The sequence below is a fragment of the Anser brachyrhynchus genome, assembly GCF_964034855.1.
Source record: "Anser brachyrhynchus genome assembly, chromosome: 29".
NCBI classification, from domain to species: Eukaryota; Metazoa; Chordata; class Aves; order Anseriformes; family Anatidae; genus Anser; species Anser brachyrhynchus.
Genome location: NC_137722.1, coordinates 1,431,422 through 1,447,571, shown reverse-complemented (window position 1 = coordinate 1,447,571; position 16,150 = coordinate 1,431,422). Strand labels below are relative to the sequence as shown.

The 16,150-nt window shown below is 66.0% G+C and overlaps 2 protein-coding genes across 4 annotated transcripts; one reads left to right on the top strand and one right to left on the bottom strand.

Moving 5' to 3' along the window:
• Positions 1 to 1,738: 1,738 nt before the first annotated feature.
• Positions 1,739 to 2,895, bottom strand: GTSF1 (gametocyte specific factor 1). The gene is made up of 5 exons (XM_080570513.1): positions 2,632 to 2,895; positions 2,395 to 2,521; positions 2,221 to 2,310; positions 2,053 to 2,128; positions 1,739 to 1,952 (listed from the first exon to the last, which is right to left on the bottom strand). The coding sequence occupies exons 1-5, from the start codon at positions 2,737 to 2,739 to the stop codon at positions 1,790 to 1,792; spliced, it is 564 nt and encodes a 187-aa protein (XP_080426639.1). The 5' UTR covers positions 2,740 to 2,895; the 3' UTR covers positions 1,739 to 1,789.
• Positions 2,896 to 3,059: 164 nt separating this feature from the next.
• On the top strand, positions 3,060 to 15,416 carry NCKAP1L (NCK associated protein 1 like). 3 transcript variants are annotated; one of them, XM_080570511.1, is made up of 31 exons: positions 3,060 to 4,204; positions 4,319 to 4,429; positions 4,678 to 4,770; positions 4,857 to 4,913; positions 5,047 to 5,165; positions 5,296 to 5,386; positions 5,477 to 5,614; positions 5,726 to 5,774; positions 5,862 to 6,018; positions 6,813 to 6,869; positions 7,158 to 7,254; positions 7,568 to 7,677; positions 7,818 to 7,950; positions 8,067 to 8,148; positions 8,504 to 8,562; positions 9,068 to 9,213; positions 10,076 to 10,208; positions 10,389 to 10,508; positions 11,205 to 11,344; positions 11,550 to 11,681; positions 11,793 to 12,011; positions 12,119 to 12,249; positions 12,366 to 12,463; positions 12,905 to 12,998; positions 13,126 to 13,208; positions 13,294 to 13,374; positions 13,517 to 13,610; positions 13,697 to 13,813; positions 14,108 to 14,217; positions 14,329 to 14,418; positions 14,868 to 15,416. In XM_080570511.1, the coding sequence occupies exons 1-31, from the start codon at positions 3,950 to 3,952 to the stop codon at positions 14,991 to 14,993; spliced, it is 3,522 nt and encodes a 1,173-aa protein (XP_080426637.1). In that variant the 5' UTR covers positions 3,060 to 3,949; the 3' UTR covers positions 14,994 to 15,416. The 3 variants fall into 3 exon arrangements, with proteins under 3 accessions (XP_080426637.1, XP_080426636.1, XP_080426638.1); XM_080570510.1 differs by having other exon boundaries at positions 5,023 to 5,165; XM_080570512.1 differs by lacking the exons at positions 12,905 to 12,998; positions 13,126 to 13,208; positions 13,294 to 13,374; ... (3 more) ...; positions 14,329 to 14,418; positions 14,868 to 15,416 and adding an exon at positions 12,569 to 12,881 and having other exon boundaries at positions 5,023 to 5,165; positions 12,366 to 12,507.
• Positions 15,417 to 16,150: the final 734 nt, after the last annotated feature.

Genomic DNA, 16,150 nt, shown 5'->3' with positions numbered 1-16,150 from the left:
ATTAAAAAACTAAGGAATCAAGAAATTAAGGAATCAAGAAATTAAGGAATTAAAAAACTAAGGGATTGAGAAATTAAGGAATTAATCAAGAAATTAAGGAATTAAAAAACTAAGGGATTGAGAAATTAAGGAATTAATTATGAAATTAAGGAATTAATTAAGAAATTAAGGAATTAAAAAACTAAGGGATTGAGAAATTAAGGAATTAATTAAGAAATTAAGGAATTAAAAAACTAAGGGATTGAGAAATTAAGGAATTAATTAAGAAATTAAGGAATTAAACTCAGGAATTGAGAAATTAAGGAATTAATTAAGAAATTAAGGAATTAATTAAGAAATCAAGGAATTAAAAAACTAAGGAATTGAGAAATTAAGGAATTAATTAAGAAATTAAGGAATTAATTAAGAAATTAAGGAATTAAAAAACTAAGGAATCAAGAAATTAAGGAATCAAGAAATTAAGGAATTAAAAAACTAAGGGATTGAGAAATTAAGGAATTAATCAAGAAATTAAGGAATTAAAAAACTAAGGGATTGAGAAATTAAGGAATTAATTATGAAATTAAGGAATTAATTAAGAAAGTAAGGAATTAAAAAACTAAGGAATTGAGAAATTAAGGAATTAATTAAGAAACTAAGGAATCAAGAAATTAAGGAATCAAGAAATTAAGGAATTAATTAAGAAATGAAGGAATTGAGAAATTAACGAATTAAGGAATTAATTAAGAAATTAAGGGATTAATTAATAAATGAAGGAATTCAGAAACGAAGGAATCAGGGAGGGGGAAGAGGATCGCGGGGATCCCTCGGTCCCGGCGCTGGGGTTGAGCACGGGGTGGGTGTGACGGGTCCGTGTGCCCGCGGGGGGGTGGGGGGGGCACAGGGTGACACAATTTTTTGGAGGGCCGCCCGGGGCGGGGGCTGGCGAGGCTCCCCCCGGCTGCCCCCCCCCCCCCCCCCCCCGCCGGGTGGGGAAATCCTGCGAGCCCCAGGGACGCGGCCTGGGTTGTGCAAGAGGCGCTGAAATTAAATAAAATCCCCCCCCCCCGGGCCCAAAATCTGGGCAGTGCCCGCTGGCGCCAGGCTAGGGAGGCTCCTTTGGTGGTTTTTGGGGTGAAATAGGGGGGATTTGGTGCACAGGGGGGCGGGAAGCAGCCCCCAGCGTGTCGGGGGAGGGGGCGTGAGGCGGGTTTTGGGGTTACTTGGAGCCGTTTTGGGTCACGGGGGGGCGGTTTCAGCCGTCCTCTTCTGAGCTGTCGCCGTCCAAGGATGAGTTAAGGGGAGGGGACCTTGGGGACGGGGCCGGGGGGGGCAGTGGGGGCCTGGGGACACACTGGGGGGGGGCAGGACACAGGCATTGCAAACGAGGGGGCGGGGGGGACGATTTTGGGGGGCAGCAGCGGGATACAGCTGGCCCTGGGCTCATGGGGACAAACCGAGGGTGTGGTGACACCGACAGACCCCGCAGCGCTCGGGGGGCTGCTGCTGCGCCCCCCCCCCCCCCCAAAAAAATTTCATCTGTGCCACAAGCAGGGGACACAGCACGGAGCGTGGGGGGGGTGGGGGGGCAGGACAGCGTGCTCGCAGCACGGGGCCCTCCTGGTCCCCGTCCTCGTGGTCCTCACCCCGCGGCGGCCCCAATTCCCCTGACGCCCCCCCCCCTCGCGACGCCCCCCTCCCCTCACAACGCCACAGGGCCCCCCCCCCGCCCCGACAACAGGCACACTCGCAGGCGGCGTTATTTCAAACATATATTTCAAACCTCTCGCTATCACTATTTCCCCAGCGGTCACTGCCCCCCCCGTGCCCAGCGGTGCCCCCGCCCCAGGGGGGCTGCTGACGAACGCTGCCCCGGCCCCCCCGCCGCCATCCTCGGGCCCTCGAAGTCCAGCTCCGCGCCGGGGCGGGGCACCGTGCCTCGGGTCCGGCGCTGGGGTGCTGCTGGGGCGCGCCTGGAGGGGGGGGGGGGGGGGGAAAGAGCGGGGTGTCAGGGCGGGGAGCACCCCGAGGGGTGCACCCCGGGGTGGGGGGGTGGGGGGACACGTCCCCTACCTGTCGCTCGGGAGGCGCAGCTCGCCCGTCGTGACTTTGAAGATAAACGGGGGGGCGTCTTCCAGCCCTTCCAGCTCTGTTTTTTTTTTGGGGGGGGGACACACAAAGGGGACGTGGCAGCTTTGGGGGGACGCCGGGGGGACGCCGGCGGGCTCTGGGGATACTCACCTGCGTCCCAGTCCTCCTGGCAGGGGGGGCTCTGCCACGCCGCGGGGGCCTCGGGGCTTTTTCCGTCGGCGCTGGGCTTCATGGGCGCCTCTGCAGGATAAGGGGGGCGATTGGGGCGGGAGGGGGGCCGTGTAACGGGAGGGGGGCTGTGTAACGGGGGGGGGGGCTGCGTACCTAGGGGGACGTCCATCGGGCGGCGGTCGGGGCAGGAGGCGAGGTGTCTCTGCAGCTCGGCGTGCGGCACCCTGTGGCGGGCGTTGAAGGGGCAGATGGCCAGCTGGCGGGCGACCTGCGGGTTGTTCTGCGGGACGGGGGGGGGGAGGAAGGTGAGGAGGAGGAGGAGGAAGATTAGGAGGATGATGAAGATGAGGATGAGGAGCCCCGTGCCGCCCCCCAGCCCCCCCCGCTCACCCGCTCGCACTTGACGAGGTGGTAGGGCAGCCACGCCACCCGCACCCGGTGGCTCTTGTCGTAGGGGCACTGCACGAGGGCCTGGGGATCCGGCGTGTCCTCCTCCATGGCCGGGTCCCCACCGGCGGCCCCGGCCCCGAGCTCCTCGCACCGGACGCGAACCGGCCCCGGCCCTCCCCGCGTCGCAACGGCACCGCGGCCTGGCTCCCGCCGCGGCCTAACGGCGCCTCGCCGGCCGTGGCCCCGTCGCCGTGGCAACGCGGCCTGGCTTCCGCCGCGGCCTGACGCGTCGCCATGGCAACGCGGCCTAGCTTCCGCCGAAGCCCGAGGGCGTCGCCGTGGCAACGCGGCCTAATGGCGTCGCCATGGCAACGCGGCCTGGGTTTCGCCGCGGGGTTGTTTTGAGGGGGGTCCCGGGAGGTGTTATAGCGCCCGGGGGGATGCGTGAGGTGGTGTGTGGGCTCTGGGGGTGTTACATGGACCTGGGGGTGTTCCATGGGCCCTACGTGGTGTTATATGGACCTGGGAGGTGTTGTATGGGCCCTGAGGGGTGTTACGTGGGCCCTATGTGGTCTTATATGCACCTGGGAGGTGCTATATGGGCCCTGAGGGGTGTTGCATGGACCTGGGAGGTGTTGTATGGGCCCTGAGGGGTGTTATGTGGGCCCTACGTGATGTTATATGCACCTGGGAGGTGCTATATGGGCCCTGGGGGGTGTCGTATGGGTCCTGCATGGTGTTATATGGACTTGGGGGTGTTATATGGGCCCTACACAGTGTTACGTGGAGCTAGGGTTTGTTATATGGGCCCTGGGAGGTGTTATGTGGGCCCTGGGGGGTGTTGTATGGGTCCTGGGGGGTGTTATATGGACCCAGGGAGTGTTATATGGGCCCTGGGGGGTGTTATGTGGGTCCCCAAGGGTGTTACATGGGTCCTGAGGGGCATTATATGGGTCCTGCATGGTATTCTGTGGGCCCTAGAGGTTGTTATATGGGCCCTTTGTGGTGTTATGTGGACCTAGGGGTGTTAGATGGGTCTGGACACTGTAATATGGGCCCTGGATGGTGGTATAGGGCCCTGAACAAGGTGACGTGGGCTTTGCGAGGTGTTACACAGGCCCTGGGTGTTATTACGTGGATCCAGTGGTGTTATATGGTCCTGGTCAGCGTAATATGGGCCCTGGGTGGTGTGTTAGGGCTTCGGACTCTGTCACATTGGGCTCGCAAGGCGTTATAGAGCCCCGGGTGCTATTATGTGGCCCTGGGCGGTGGTATAGGGCCGTGGCTGGAGTCGTTACGGGGCCAGGGCCGGCGTTGCATGTCACGTCACGCCGCGTCGCCGTCACCCGTCACCATCACGTGCTGGCGGCCCCAGCCCAGGAAGCCCAGGAAGGGGAAGTCGGTGCCGCGGCCGCGGGGCGGATCGGGGACGAGGGGGGACGCGGGGTGGCCCCCCCAGCACGCCGCCGCCATGTCGCTGCCCTCCGTGTACCAGAACAAGTTTGCCGAGAAGCTGACCATCCTCAACGACCGGGGCCGGGGCGTCCTCGTCCGCATCTACAACATCAAAAAGGTCGAGTTTGGGGTGGGGGGTGAAGGATCGGGGGCCGTGGGGGGGGAGTCTTGTGGGGTGTGACCCCAGGAGAGGGGTTCTGGGGGCTCTGACTTTGTCAGGGGGTCCCCGCAGACCTGCTCCGACCCCAAGACGCGGCCGAACTTCCTCAGCGACAAGGCCATGGAGCCCTGCGTCAAGTTCATCAACAAGAAGTTCCCTAACCTGGACGTGCGGAGCAGCACGGTGAGGGGCCGCGATGTCCCCTCTGTCCCCAGCCCCGCGTCACACCCCTCCTGGGTGGCCTCGTGCCACGCAGCACCTCCCTTCCACCCTCCCGACATCACCCTTGCCTGGGTGTCACCCCACCTCGTGCCGTCGCCACCTGGCTTCCCCTCCGTCCCCCTCCCCGTGTCACCTCTGCCCCGTGTCATCCCGCCCGGGGTGTCCCCGGTGTGTCACCCCCGCCGTGTCACCCGCGCTGTCCCTCGCAGCAACACCTGGGGCCGGTGCACAAGGACAAGGGGGACATCGTGCGCGCGCTGGGGCCCTTCTACCACTCCTTCGTGGACGTCCTGGAGTTCAGGGTGAGCTTGGTGCCGGGGGGGCAGCGCTGGCCTCTCGGTCTGGGGGGGTTGGGGACAGCGGTGACGTGGCTCCTTGTCCCTGCCAGGACCACGTCTACGAGCTGCTGAACACCATCGACGCCAACCAGTGCTTCTTCGACATCGTGAGTAGGGCACCGGGGAGGGGGTCCCCGGGGGGATTTGGGGTGCCCAAAGTGCTCCGGGGGGGGTGATGGGGGTGGCCGCAGCTCACGGCTTCGCCGCCGTCCCCAGCACGTCAACTACGACTTCACCAAGGGCTACCTGGACCTGGTTGTCACCTACGTGTCCCTCGTCCTGCTGCTGGCCCGCACCGAGGACCGCCGGGCGCTCGTCGGCATGTACCACTGCGCCCACGAGATGAGCCACGGCGCCAGGTGGGTCGGCTGGCCCCAAAGCCCTTCGGGGGCTGTCCTCGGGGACCGTCCCCCTTCGGGGGCTGTCCCCAGGGACTCGTCCCCACGAGCCGTCCCCGCGAGGGCTGTCCCCACCGCCCTGTCCCCGCAGCGACCCCAGCTTTGCCCGCCTGGGCCAGATGCTGCTGGAGTACGAGCACCCCCTCAAGAAGCTGACGGAGGAATTTGGGCCGCACACCAAGGTGGGCCGGGAGCTCCCGAGGGTCCTGGGAGCCGGCGGGGCCACGTCGGACCCCGGGCCACCCCTGTGCTGTCCCCCCTTTGTCCCCCAGGCTGTCACCAGCGCCCTCCTGTCCCTCCATTTCCTCTTCGCCCGGAGGAACCAGGGGGCCGAGCAGTGGCGCAGCGACCAGCTCCTCAGCCTGCTCAGCACCGCCGGGGCCATGCTGAGCCCCGCCAGCTCCGACACCGTGAGTGCCGCCGTGCCCGGTGGGGTGGGGGGGTGAGGGGGGGATGCCCGTCACCCCGGAGAGGGCGCGGGAGGGCCGCGAGCGGTGACGCCGCGACGCCTCCGTCCCCAGATGGCCTGCGAGTACCTGTCCCTGGAGGTGATGGAGCGCTGGATCCTGAGTGAGTCCTCGTGGGGAGCCCCGCGGGGCGGGGGGGTGTCGCGGTGCCCGGCGCCCGCCCCCCCCCGCCTGACGGCCGTGCCCCCAGTGGGGTTCCTGGTGTGCCCGGGGGCCCTGGGGATGTCCCCGCAGTGCCTGGAGCTGTGGCGACTGGCGCTGCAGGGCTCGCTCTACCTCACCCTCCTCCGCGACGAGGTCCTGCAGGTCCACAAGGTCACCGAGGAGCTGCTCGGCAGCCTCAAGGGGTAACGGCGGGGCTGGGGGCTGCGGGCTGGGGGCTCTGCCGGGGGCTGGGGGCTCTGCCGGGGGCTCGGGGTGCCGGTGGGTGCCAGAAACTGGGTGTACGGGGGGGGTTTGGGTGCTGGGGGTGATGCTGGGTGCCAGAAGCTGGGTGCACGGGGGGGGTTTGGGTGCTGGGGGTGGCGGTGGGTGCCAGAAACTGGGTGTATGGGGGGGGGGTTGGGTGCTGGGGGTGATGCTGGGTGCCAGAAGCTGGGTGTACGGGGGGGGTTTGGGTGCTGGGGGTGGCGGTGGGTGCCAGAAACTGGGTGTATGGGGGGGGGGTTGGGTGCTGGGGGTGATGCTGGGTGCCAGAAACTGGGTGTATGGGGGGGGGGGTTGGGTGCTGGGGGTGATGCTGGGTGCCAGAAACTGGGTGTATGGGGGGGGTTTGGGTGCTGGGGGTGATGCTGGGTGCCAGAAACTGGGTGTATGGGGGGCGGTTGGGTGCTGGGGGTGATGCTGGGTGCCAGAAGCTGGGTGTACGGGGGGGTTTGGGTGCTGGGTCTGATGCTGGGTGCCAGAAGCGGGGTGTACGGGGGGGTTTGGGTGCTGGGTCTGATGCTGGGTGCCAGAAGCGGGGTGTACGGGGGGGTTTGGGTGCTGGGGGTGATGCTGGGTGCCAGAAGCTGGGTGTATGGGTGGGGGTTTGGGTGCTGGGGGTGATGCTGGGTGCCAGATGCTGGGTGCACGGGGGTGCTCTGTGGGATCTTTGGGGTGTCCCATGCGTGGCACTGCCCGGCCGTGTCCCCCCTCGCAGCTACGGGAAGCGGGTGGCCGATCTCAAGGAGTGCAAGGAACATGCCGTGGCTCAAAGGTCAGGGGGCTCTGTGGGGACCTTGGGGGGCTGGGGAGGGTCCCAGGGGGTCCCAAAGCTTTAAAGGGATCGAGGGGTCCCCACCCCACGAGGCTCTGATGTCCCAGTGGCTCCAGGGGGGCGTGGGGAGGTGCCAGCACCCGGGGGGTGGTCAGGGTTCCCCCCAGTTTGATTTACATCGTTCCCACCTTTGCCACACGGTGCCTGGGATGTCCCTGGGGGGGGGACAGGGTGGCTGGAGGGGTATTGGGGTGGCCCTGACCCTCATCCTGACCCCCCCCCCCGCAGCGGACCCCTGCACCGGGGCCGGCGGGCGTACCTGCGCGGGGCCGTGCGGGAGCTCGAGGCGCTGCTGGAGGATCAGCCCGGGCTGCTGGGACCCAAGGTGAGCACTGGGGGGGGGAAACGGCAGCAACGTGGGGGCCGAGGGGGGGTGGGAATACTGCCCGTGGGGTTGGGGTTAACGGGGCACGCGGTGGGGCAAGGGGGGTGCCGGGGCGGGGAGGTTACGGGGCAGCGGGGGCAGCCCCAGGCAGGGGGGGCGACGGGAGGGTTGGCTGCGGGTTTGGGGCAGCAGGGTGTGTTTGGGGGGGGGTGCCAGGGCTCTGCATCGGCGGGGGGCGGGGGGAAAGCCGCCTGTGGGGTCTGTGTGGGGTCCGTGCCGGTGCCCCGTGCCCTCTAAGCCCTGCCCTGCCCAGGCTCTCTTCGTCTTCATGGCGCTCTCCTTCTGCCGGGACGAGGTGAGCTGGCTGGTGCGGCATGCTGAGCACGTCACCAAGACCAAAACCCCTGAGGATTTCACTGACAGGTGAGCACGGTTTCGGGGTGGCCGCGGGCGGCGGTGGACCGTCGTGCCCCTGTGGCGGGGCTTGGCTGCCCTTTTTTTGGGGGGGAGGGGGATGTTTTGGGGCTTTTTGTCCCCGCTCTGACGGGTGGCCCCGGCGGCAGCCACATCGCGGAGATGCTCTTCCTCATGGAGCAGCTGCGGAGCCTGGTGCGGCGGCAGGTTGGGGTGCTGCAGCGCTACCACGTGCAGTACCTGGCCCGCTTCGACGCCCTGGTGCTGAGCGAGATCATTCAGGTACCGCGGGGCGGGCGGGCGATGCCCCGGGCTGGCTGCTGGGGGCTGATCGTGTCCCCTCTTGGGGCTGGCCCTGTCCCCTGTGGCTGTCCCCGATCCCGTCCCCGTCCCCACAGAACCTCTCCGTGTGCCCTGAGGAGGAATCCATCATCCTGTCGTCCTTCGTCAGCTCCCTCTCGGCTCTCTCAGTCAAGGGAGGTAGGGACCACGTCCCTGTGGCACGGCCTGGGGACCTGGGGACACGGCCTGGGGACCTGGGGACACATCCTGGGGACCTGGGGACACGGCCTGGGGACCGATGTCCTCCTGTCCTGCAGCCCAGCAGCAATCCTGGCGCTGTGTTGGGCACCCAGGCGCAGGCTCAGGGGGGGCAGTGGGGACACAGGAGCTCCTGGGGGTCCCACGGGGTGGGTGCCGCCACCCCAAGCTGGCACCCAGCGCTCCCTGGCTCAGCACCTCCCCATCAGCACCCCCAGCCCGAGGCTCAGCCCCTCCTGCCCCCCCCCCCCCGGGGCCCTTCCCCACGTCTGCCCACGTTTCTCTCTCCCCGCAGTCGATGACAAGGAGCAGTTCGATTTCACTCCGCTCCGCCTGGACTGGTTCCGGCTGCAGGTGCTGTCCTTGTCCTTGGCTCTGTCCCTGTCCCCGTCCCTGTCCTCGTTCCCTGCGCCAATCCCTCTCCTCTTTCCCCATCCCAGTCCCTGTCCCTATTTCCTTCACCTCCCAGTCCCTGTCCCTGTGCCCTTCACCTCCCAGTCCCCGTCCCTGTGCCCTTCACCTCCCAGTCCCCGTCCCTGTGTCCTTCACCTCCCAGTCCCCGTCCCTGTGTCCTTCACCTCCCAGTCCCCGTCCCTATTTCCTTCACCTCCCAGTCCCCGTCCCTATTTCCTTCACCTTCCAGTCCCCATCCCTGTGTCCTTCACCGCCCAGTCCCCGTCCCTTTTTCCTTCACGTCCCAGTCCCCGTCCCTATTTCCTTCACCTCCCAGTCCCCGTCCCTATTTCCTTCGTCTCCCAGTCCCTTGCTGTCCCCACTGCCATCCCAACCACTGTCCCCGTCCCCCTCCCAGCGGTCCCCTCTGCCCTGCCGTCCCCCTGAGCCCCCTGTCCCCCCGCAGGCCTACACCAGCGTGGCCAAGGCCTCGCTGCCGCTGGCCACCAACCCCGACGTGGGCCGCGTCATGAACCTCGTCGTCTTCCACACCAAGCTGCTCGACTCCCTGGAGGAGCTGCTGGCCGAGGCCTCCGACCTCTCGGACCTGTGGTGAGCAGCAGTGCCCGTCGTGCCTCAGTTTCCCCAGAGGCGTTGGGGTCGGCCAGGCTGGGGGGGCCCCTAGCCAGGTGCTGAGCCAAGCACGCAGCGGGGTGACGGGTGTGGGAAGGGGTGGAGGTGGCCGTGGGTGATGTGTCAGCTCTAGGAGAGGCTGGGCAGGGTTAGGTGACAGGCTCGGGGGGCATACACACGGATATGGGGACAGGGACAGCGCACGTGTGGCATAGGATGGGGGTTTTCTCCTCCTGGAAGGGAAGGGGAGGGAAAAGAGAAAGGAAAGAAAAGGAAAGAGAAGGGGAGAGAAAAGGAAGAGAGGAAAGAGGAGAGAAAAGGAAAGAGGAGAGAAAAGGAAAGAGGAGAGAAAAGGAAAGAGGAGAGAAAAGGAAAGAGGGAAGAAAAGGAAAAAGGAAAGAGGAGAGGAAAGGAGAAAGGAAAGAGGAGAGAAAAGGAAAGAGAGGAGAAAAGGGGACAAGGAGAGAGGAGAGAAAAAGGGAAAAGGAGAGAGGAGAGAAAAAGGAAAAAGGAAAGAGGGGAGAAAAGGGGAAAGGGAAAGAGGAGAGAAAAGGGGAAAAGGAAAAAGGGGAGAAAAGGGGAAAAGGAGAGAGGAGAGAAAAGGGGAAAAGGAAAAAGGGGAAAAGGAAAAAGGGGAGAAAAGGGGAAAAGGAAAAAGGGGAGAAAAGGGGAAAAGGAAAGAGGGGAGAAAAGGAGAAAAGGGAAGAGGAGAGAAAAAGGAAAAAGGAAAGAGGAGAGAAAAGGAAAGAGGAGAGAAAAGGGAAGAGGGGAGACAAGACCAACAGACCCTCTGAAACACGTCCTGCCCCTCTGTCTCGCCCCTCTGCTCACCCCCCTGCAGTTTCTACCCTCGCATCATGGAGAAAATGTTTGTGGCGACCATGGAGGAGCCCTCGATGCTGCGCTACAGCATCGCCTTCCCTCTGCTTTGCAGCCACTTCTCCCGCTGCGTCCACCCCATGTGCCCCGAGGAGGTGGGTTCTGCAGCCCGGGGGGGGGATGTGGGGGGACAGAGGCACCGTGGCACGTGGGTGGGGGACGCTGGCAGTTGGGGACAGTTGGGGCCATGGCCTCGGGGCAGCCCCGGCCCCGTGCCACACGGCTGCGGGGCGTCGTGGCCGCCTCGTGGCCGTCACGTCGCTCTCCCTCCGCAGTACCCCCAGCTCCAGGCCGTGGCGCTGGGGCTGTGCAACAAGTTCCTGGAGGAGATGGCCCGGCAGGCCAGCGGCTGCATCATGGACGCCTGCGCCGAGCACCACAACCTCAGCGAGCAGGTGGGGAGCTCAGAACCCCTGAATATCAGGGGCTGGAAGGGACTCTGAAAGATCACCCGGCCCGGTCCCCCTGCCGGAGCAGGGACACCCGGATCGGGTCACACAGGAACGCCTCCGGGCGGGTTTGGGGTGACTGCAGAGAAGGAGACCCCACAGCCCCCCGGGCAGCCTGTTCCGTGCTCTGCCGCCCTCCCCGTGCCCAAGTTTGGGCTCGTTTTGAAGCGGAACCTCCCGCGTCCCAGCTTGCACCCGCTGCCCCCCGTCCTGTCGCTGGGTGTCACCGAGCAGAGCCTGGCCCCGTCCTCCTGCCGCTCGCCCTTCCCATAATTATAAACGTTAACGAGGTCGCCCCTCAGCCTCCTCTCCTCCAAGCCTCAGAGCCCCAGCTCCCTCAGCCTCCCCTCCCTTAATGCTCCGCTCCCTTCATCATCCTCGGGGCTCTGCGCTGGGCTCTCTCAAGCAGTGAGGGGCAGGCCCCCAGCGCCTCCGAGCTCTCCGTGGCTTTTGGGGTCTCCAGGACCTCTGTAGCTTTTGGGGTGTCTTTGGCCTCTTTGCTCTCGATGTTCTCCACGGCCTCGGGATGGGAGAGGCCGTGGGGAGCAGAGCTGGCAGGCTGTGTCCCCGATTCAGCCTCGGGGGCTGGGGGCTGTGATCCTAGAGGCCCCCGTTTTAACCCTAACCCCTTGTTCCCACCAGCTGCTTCCCAAGCACTGCGCCTCCACCGTCAGCAAGGCCCGCAACAAGAAGACCCTAAAACACCCGGCCAAGAAGGGGGAGCCCGAGCGGGACAAGCCGGGGGCCGAGAGCCAGAGGAAGGACCGGACCCTGACCACCAAGTGAGAGGAGGGCTGGGGGGGGGGGCGGGCACGGCCCTGGGGGGCAGCACAGGGCCACGGGAACACCGCCGTGGGCACCAGACCTTGGGGGTGGGCTTGGTGTGACGTGGCCGTGCCCCGACGGGCATGGCGTGGTCACGGGGCCGTCCCCACGACCCTACGGGGCCGCGGGGTGGCTGCCAGCGTGCGCTGCCCCCGCCCCCAGCATGGACAAGCTGCACCTGACGCTGGCCGAGCTGTCCCTGAGCCTCAACCACGTGCCCAACTTCACCGTCTTCGAGCACACGGTGACGCCGGCCGAGTACCTCAGCAGCCACCTGGAGACGCGCTTCACCAAGTAGGGACGGGGCCGCGGGGCCGCGCGGCGCAGCGGGGCCGGGTCCCCCCGCTGCTGCCGGGGGGCCGTTTGCCCACGGATCCGTGGCCAGCCCCGTCCCGTCCCCTTCAGGGCCGTCGTGGCCATGGCGGGCTACAGCCAGGCCACGCAGGAGGTGGCCCGTCCCTCGGAGGTGCTGGTGGGGCTGGGCGCCTACGTGACCTTCATCCAGTCGCTGGCGCACTTGGTGGGCCTGGACACGGGGCGCATCATCCGCAGCGTCCTCCTGCAGCAGACGCAGCCCCGCGACGCCGCCGGCGAGCAGACCCTCACCACCATCTACACCAACTGGTGGGTGCCAGCGCCCGAAAACGCGGGGTGTCCAACCCCCCCCCACCCCCACGTCCCCTCCCCGGGGGGGACGCGGCCCCGCGGGGTCAGCGGTTTGATGTCCGCAGGTACCTGGAGGCCCTGCTGCGCCAGGCCAGCATGGGGGCCATCGTGCTGGCCCCCGCCCTGCAGGCCTTCACCACGGTGCCCCGCGAGGGCGAGCCGTCCTTCAGCGCCGCCGAGTTCTCCGACGTCTCGGGTGAGGGACGCGGGGAGGACGCGAGGACGCCGCGGGGAGGACGCGGGGACGCCGCCGGGGAGCCATCCCCTCTGTGTCCCCTGCTGACGTCCCCGCCCTTGTCCTCGTCCCCGCAGAGATGCGGGCGCTGGCCGAGCTCATCGGGCCCTACGGCATGAAGTTCCTGAGCGACAACCTCATGTGGCACGTCAGCTCCCAGGTCACCGAGCTGAAGGTAAGGATGAGGTGCCGGGGCCAGGTTTGGGGTGCTGGGGCCAGGTTTGCGGTGCCAGAACCAGGTTTGAGGTGCCGGGGCCAAGTTTGGGGTGCCGGGTGCCAGGTTTGGGGTGCCGGGACCAGGTTTGGGGTGTCAGGACCAGGTTTGGGGTTCTGGGGCCAGGGCTGAGGTGCCAGGGCCAGGTTTGAGGTGCCAGGAGCAGGGTCGGGGTGCCGGGGCCAGGGTCGGGGTGCCGGGACCAGGGTCGGGGTGCTGGGACCAGGTGCCAGGACCAGGACGAGGGTGCCGGTGCCGAGTGCTGCAGCGCGTCAGGGCAGGCAGGGCCACCCTCGGGGACCACCCCAATCCCTCGCGCTAGCTCCCGAGAGTGGAGCGGGGCCGAAAGCACCGGGACGGCCGCGCGTGTCCCCGGTGCCAGCGGCCCCGTGTCCCTGACAGAAGCTGGTCAACGAGAACATGGACACGCTGGTCCAGCTGCGCTCCAGCTCCTGCAAGCCCGAGCAGATGGCAGCTCTGCTGCCCCGGCTGACCTGTGAGTCTGGGGGGGGCGCCGGGGACGTGCGGCTGGCACGCACACGGGCCTTTTGGCACGTTTGCACGCTCGTCTGCGTGCATGCACGCTGCACGGATCCTTCCCGAGCCCTCTCCTCCTCCCGCAGCGGCCGACAACGTCCTGAAGCGGATGACCATCATCGGCGAGATCCTGAGCTTCCGCGCCATGGCGCAGCAGGGCCTGCGGGAGGTGGGCGCCCCCCCCCAGGGTCAGCACGAGCCCCCCCCCGGGCTTTTTTCCCCCCTGGTGCTCCTTCACCGGTGTCTCCCCGCAGGTCTTCTCCCACCACTGCCCCTTCCTGATGGGCCCCATTGAGTGTCTGACGGACGTGGTCACCCCCGACACCGACATCCAGGTGGGCACGGAGGTGGGGCGGGGACAGCGTGGTGCCACCCGTGCTTCGGGCAGCCGTCCCCACGTGGGGCTGGCTCGTGTGGCACTCGGCGACGTTACACGGTGTTGTGTCACTCGAGCCCTGAGCCTTTGTGGCCTCCCAGGTCACCCTGAGCATCTTCGAGCTGGCCTCAGCCGCGGGGATCCCCTGCGAGATCGACCCTGCGCTGGTCAATGTCCTCGCCGGCAGCAAGACGGGTACCGCAGGGCCTGGGGGGTCCCGGGGGGGCTGTCCCCGAGGTCCTCCTGGGTCCCCTGGCTAATGTCCCCTCCCTCCCTGGCAGATGGCTCGTCCTCGGAGGAGGACTACAAGGTCGCCTGCCTGCTGCTGGTCTTCGTGGCAGTGTCCCTGCCCTTGCTGGCCTCCGACCCGGCATCCATCTACAACACGGAGACGGACGGTGAGGCATGGCCGTGCCCCTCACCTCCACCCCGGCCGTGTCCCTGTGTCCCCGGCCGTGTCCCTGTGTCCCCAGCCCTGTCCCTGTGTCCCCAGCCCTGGCTGTGTCCCACCGCCCCTGACCGCACAGCGCCCTGACCCCCCACCCTCCCTACGAGTGCAGGGACCCCCCGGGTCATTTACACCCCCTAGCTGCAGTTGAAGGTCAGCGGGGACAGCGGGACCCCGATGTCACCGGCTTTGGGGCCCCCCAAGCACAGCCCCCGCGCTGTCCCCAACCCCCCCGTGTCCCCAGGCTACAACAACAACATCCACTGCCTGGCCAAGGCCATCATCCACGTGTCGGCCGCGCTCTTCACCGTCCACAACAAGAACATCGAGACCCACCTCAAGGAGTTCCTGCTGGTGAGCGCGGCCGGGGACCGGAGACGGGACCGCAGACGTCCCCGGACGGGGGTGGGCACCACCTTGGGGGGGTCGGCACAGCCCCGGCGCTGAGCAGGATCCGTCCCTCAGCTGGCCTCCGTGAGCCTCCTGCAGCTGGGCCAGGAGACGGACAAGCTGCGCGCCAGGAACCGTGACTCCGTCTGCCTGCTCATGCATCTGGTGAGTTCTGGAGGGTCCCGGGGGGGGGCCTCTGGGGGTCCCGGGGCGGGGCTACGGGTTGTATCCCTGCTCTGCCGAGCTCCTGCTGTGCCCAGGCTGCTCCAGCCCCCCTGGTGCTCAGCCTTCGCCCAGCTCTGTCCAGGCCCAGGGGGCCGGATCCAGCTCTGATGCCCTCCCCGGGGAGCCGCAGGGCTGGCGGGGTGGGGGCCACGCACCCACCGCCCCCCCTGTCCCCCCCCCCCCATTGGTATTCAGGGAGCGAGCGCCCTCGCCGCAAAGCAATTTAAATGCAAATGGTTCAAGCCGGAGCTCGGGCAGGGAGGCATCTGGGGAGGGAGCACCCAGCGCTGCCCCCAGCTCGTGGGGGGGGGCACGAGGGGAAACTGAGGCACGGCGGGGGGGGGGCGGCTGCTGACGCCGTGTCCCTCGCCCCCCCCCCCCCCCACCAGATCGTGGCGGAATCGTCCTTCCTGACGGTGGACATGCTGGAGACCTGCTTCCCCTACGTCCTGCTCCGCAACGCCTACCGCGAGGTGTGCAGGGAGAATCTGCTCAGCAGGGTCCCCTCACACTGACCCCGGCCCTGCGCCGCGGTCCTGTCCCCCCAAACTCCCCCGATCCCCCCAAAACCACCCCGATCCCCCCAAACCACCCCAATCCCCCCAAACTCCCCCGATCCCCCAAAACCACCCCGATCCCTTCAAACCACCCCGATTCCCCCAAACCACCCCAATCCCTTCAAACCACCCCGATCCCCCCAAACTCCCCCGATCCCCCCAAACCACCCCAGTCCCCTCAAGCCACCCCGCTCCCCCCCAACCACCCCAAATCCCCCAACCCCACCCCAGGCCCCCCCAAACCACCCCAAATCCCCCAAACCACCCCCGTCCCCCTTGCACCAACCTGGTCCTGGCTGCCTCGCTCCTCCTCCGCTGTCCCCGTCCCCACGTTGTCCCCTCGGCCCCGTCCCCTCCTTCATTAAACGCTTTTACCCCCCCAGTGGCTGCGTCCGGCTCGTGGGGACCTGGGTGCCCTCGGGGGGGGGGACCCAGCACCCTAGGGTGGGGATCCAGCCCCTTGTCAAACCTCGGGCAGGACCCGATGGGGGGGTTTGGGGGGGGTCTGGGGGGGGTCTGGGGCCTCGGGGAGCCCATCCAGCCGGGCAGGGGAGGGGAGAGGGGCCGCCAGGGTTTATCAGCGAGAATCGATGCCGCTGCTTCTTGCGCCTCCAGCAGCTGGGGCTGGCCCCGTGCCTCAGTTTCCCCTCTGCCCTCCTGCCCCCGGGGCTCTGGTTCAAGTCACGTTTCTCCTTCCCCCCCCCCCCCCCCCGCCCGGCATCTCCGGGTGTTTATTTTTCTCCCGTGCTGCATCTTGGGGGAAAATTAATGGGGCGAGGGAAGGAGGCGCCGGGGCGGCCGTTTCCATTCCGCTCACGGCCGCCTGCTCCGGGATGAGTCACCGGGAGCTGGGCACCGGCAGCTCCGGCTCCGCCGCGGCCCCGCTCGGCACCCCGGGGGGCTCAGCTACCCCCCCCCCCCAAAAACGCGGCCTGGTGGCCAAACCACCACGTCCCCAAGCCCCCATCGTGTCCCCAGGCCGAGCGTGCGGCCGCCTGGGCCGGGGCTGATTGCTTTATTGATCCCACGGGGGAAAACGCTATCGGGCCGGGGGCGACGACGTCGCCTTTTGGGGTCCCGGCCCCCCTGCCGCTCCCCTCCAGCTCCGCTCGCCG

What these genes read in the sequence shown, in the direction of transcription:
- GTSF1 (XM_080570513.1), bottom strand. Translation starts at nt 2,739, where the DNA reads ATGGAGGAGGACACGCCGGATCCCCAGGCCCTCGTGCAGTGCCCCTAC. An exon ending in CCCGATGGACGTCCCCCTAG is followed by an intron (nt 2,311 to 2,394) that starts GTACGCAGCCCC and finishes CTTATCCTGCAG; the next exon opens with AGGCGCCCATGAAGCCCAGC. An exon ending in CCAGGAGGACTGGGACGCAG is followed by an intron (nt 2,129 to 2,220) that starts GTGAGTATCCCC and finishes AAAAAAAAACAG; the next exon opens with AGCTGGAAGGGCTGGAAGAC.
- NCKAP1L (XM_080570510.1), top strand. Translation starts at nt 3,950, where the DNA reads ATGTCACGTCACGCCGCGTCGCCGTCACCCGTCACCATCACGTGCTGG. An exon ending in CCGGGCTGCTGGGACCCAAG is followed by an intron (nt 7,255 to 7,567) that starts GTGAGCACTGGG and finishes TGCCCTGCCCAG; the next exon opens with GCTCTCTTCGTCTTCATGGC. An exon ending in GACCGGACCCTGACCACCAA is followed by an intron (nt 11,345 to 11,549) that starts GTGAGAGGAGGG and finishes CCCCGCCCCCAG; the next exon opens with CATGGACAAGCTGCACCTGA.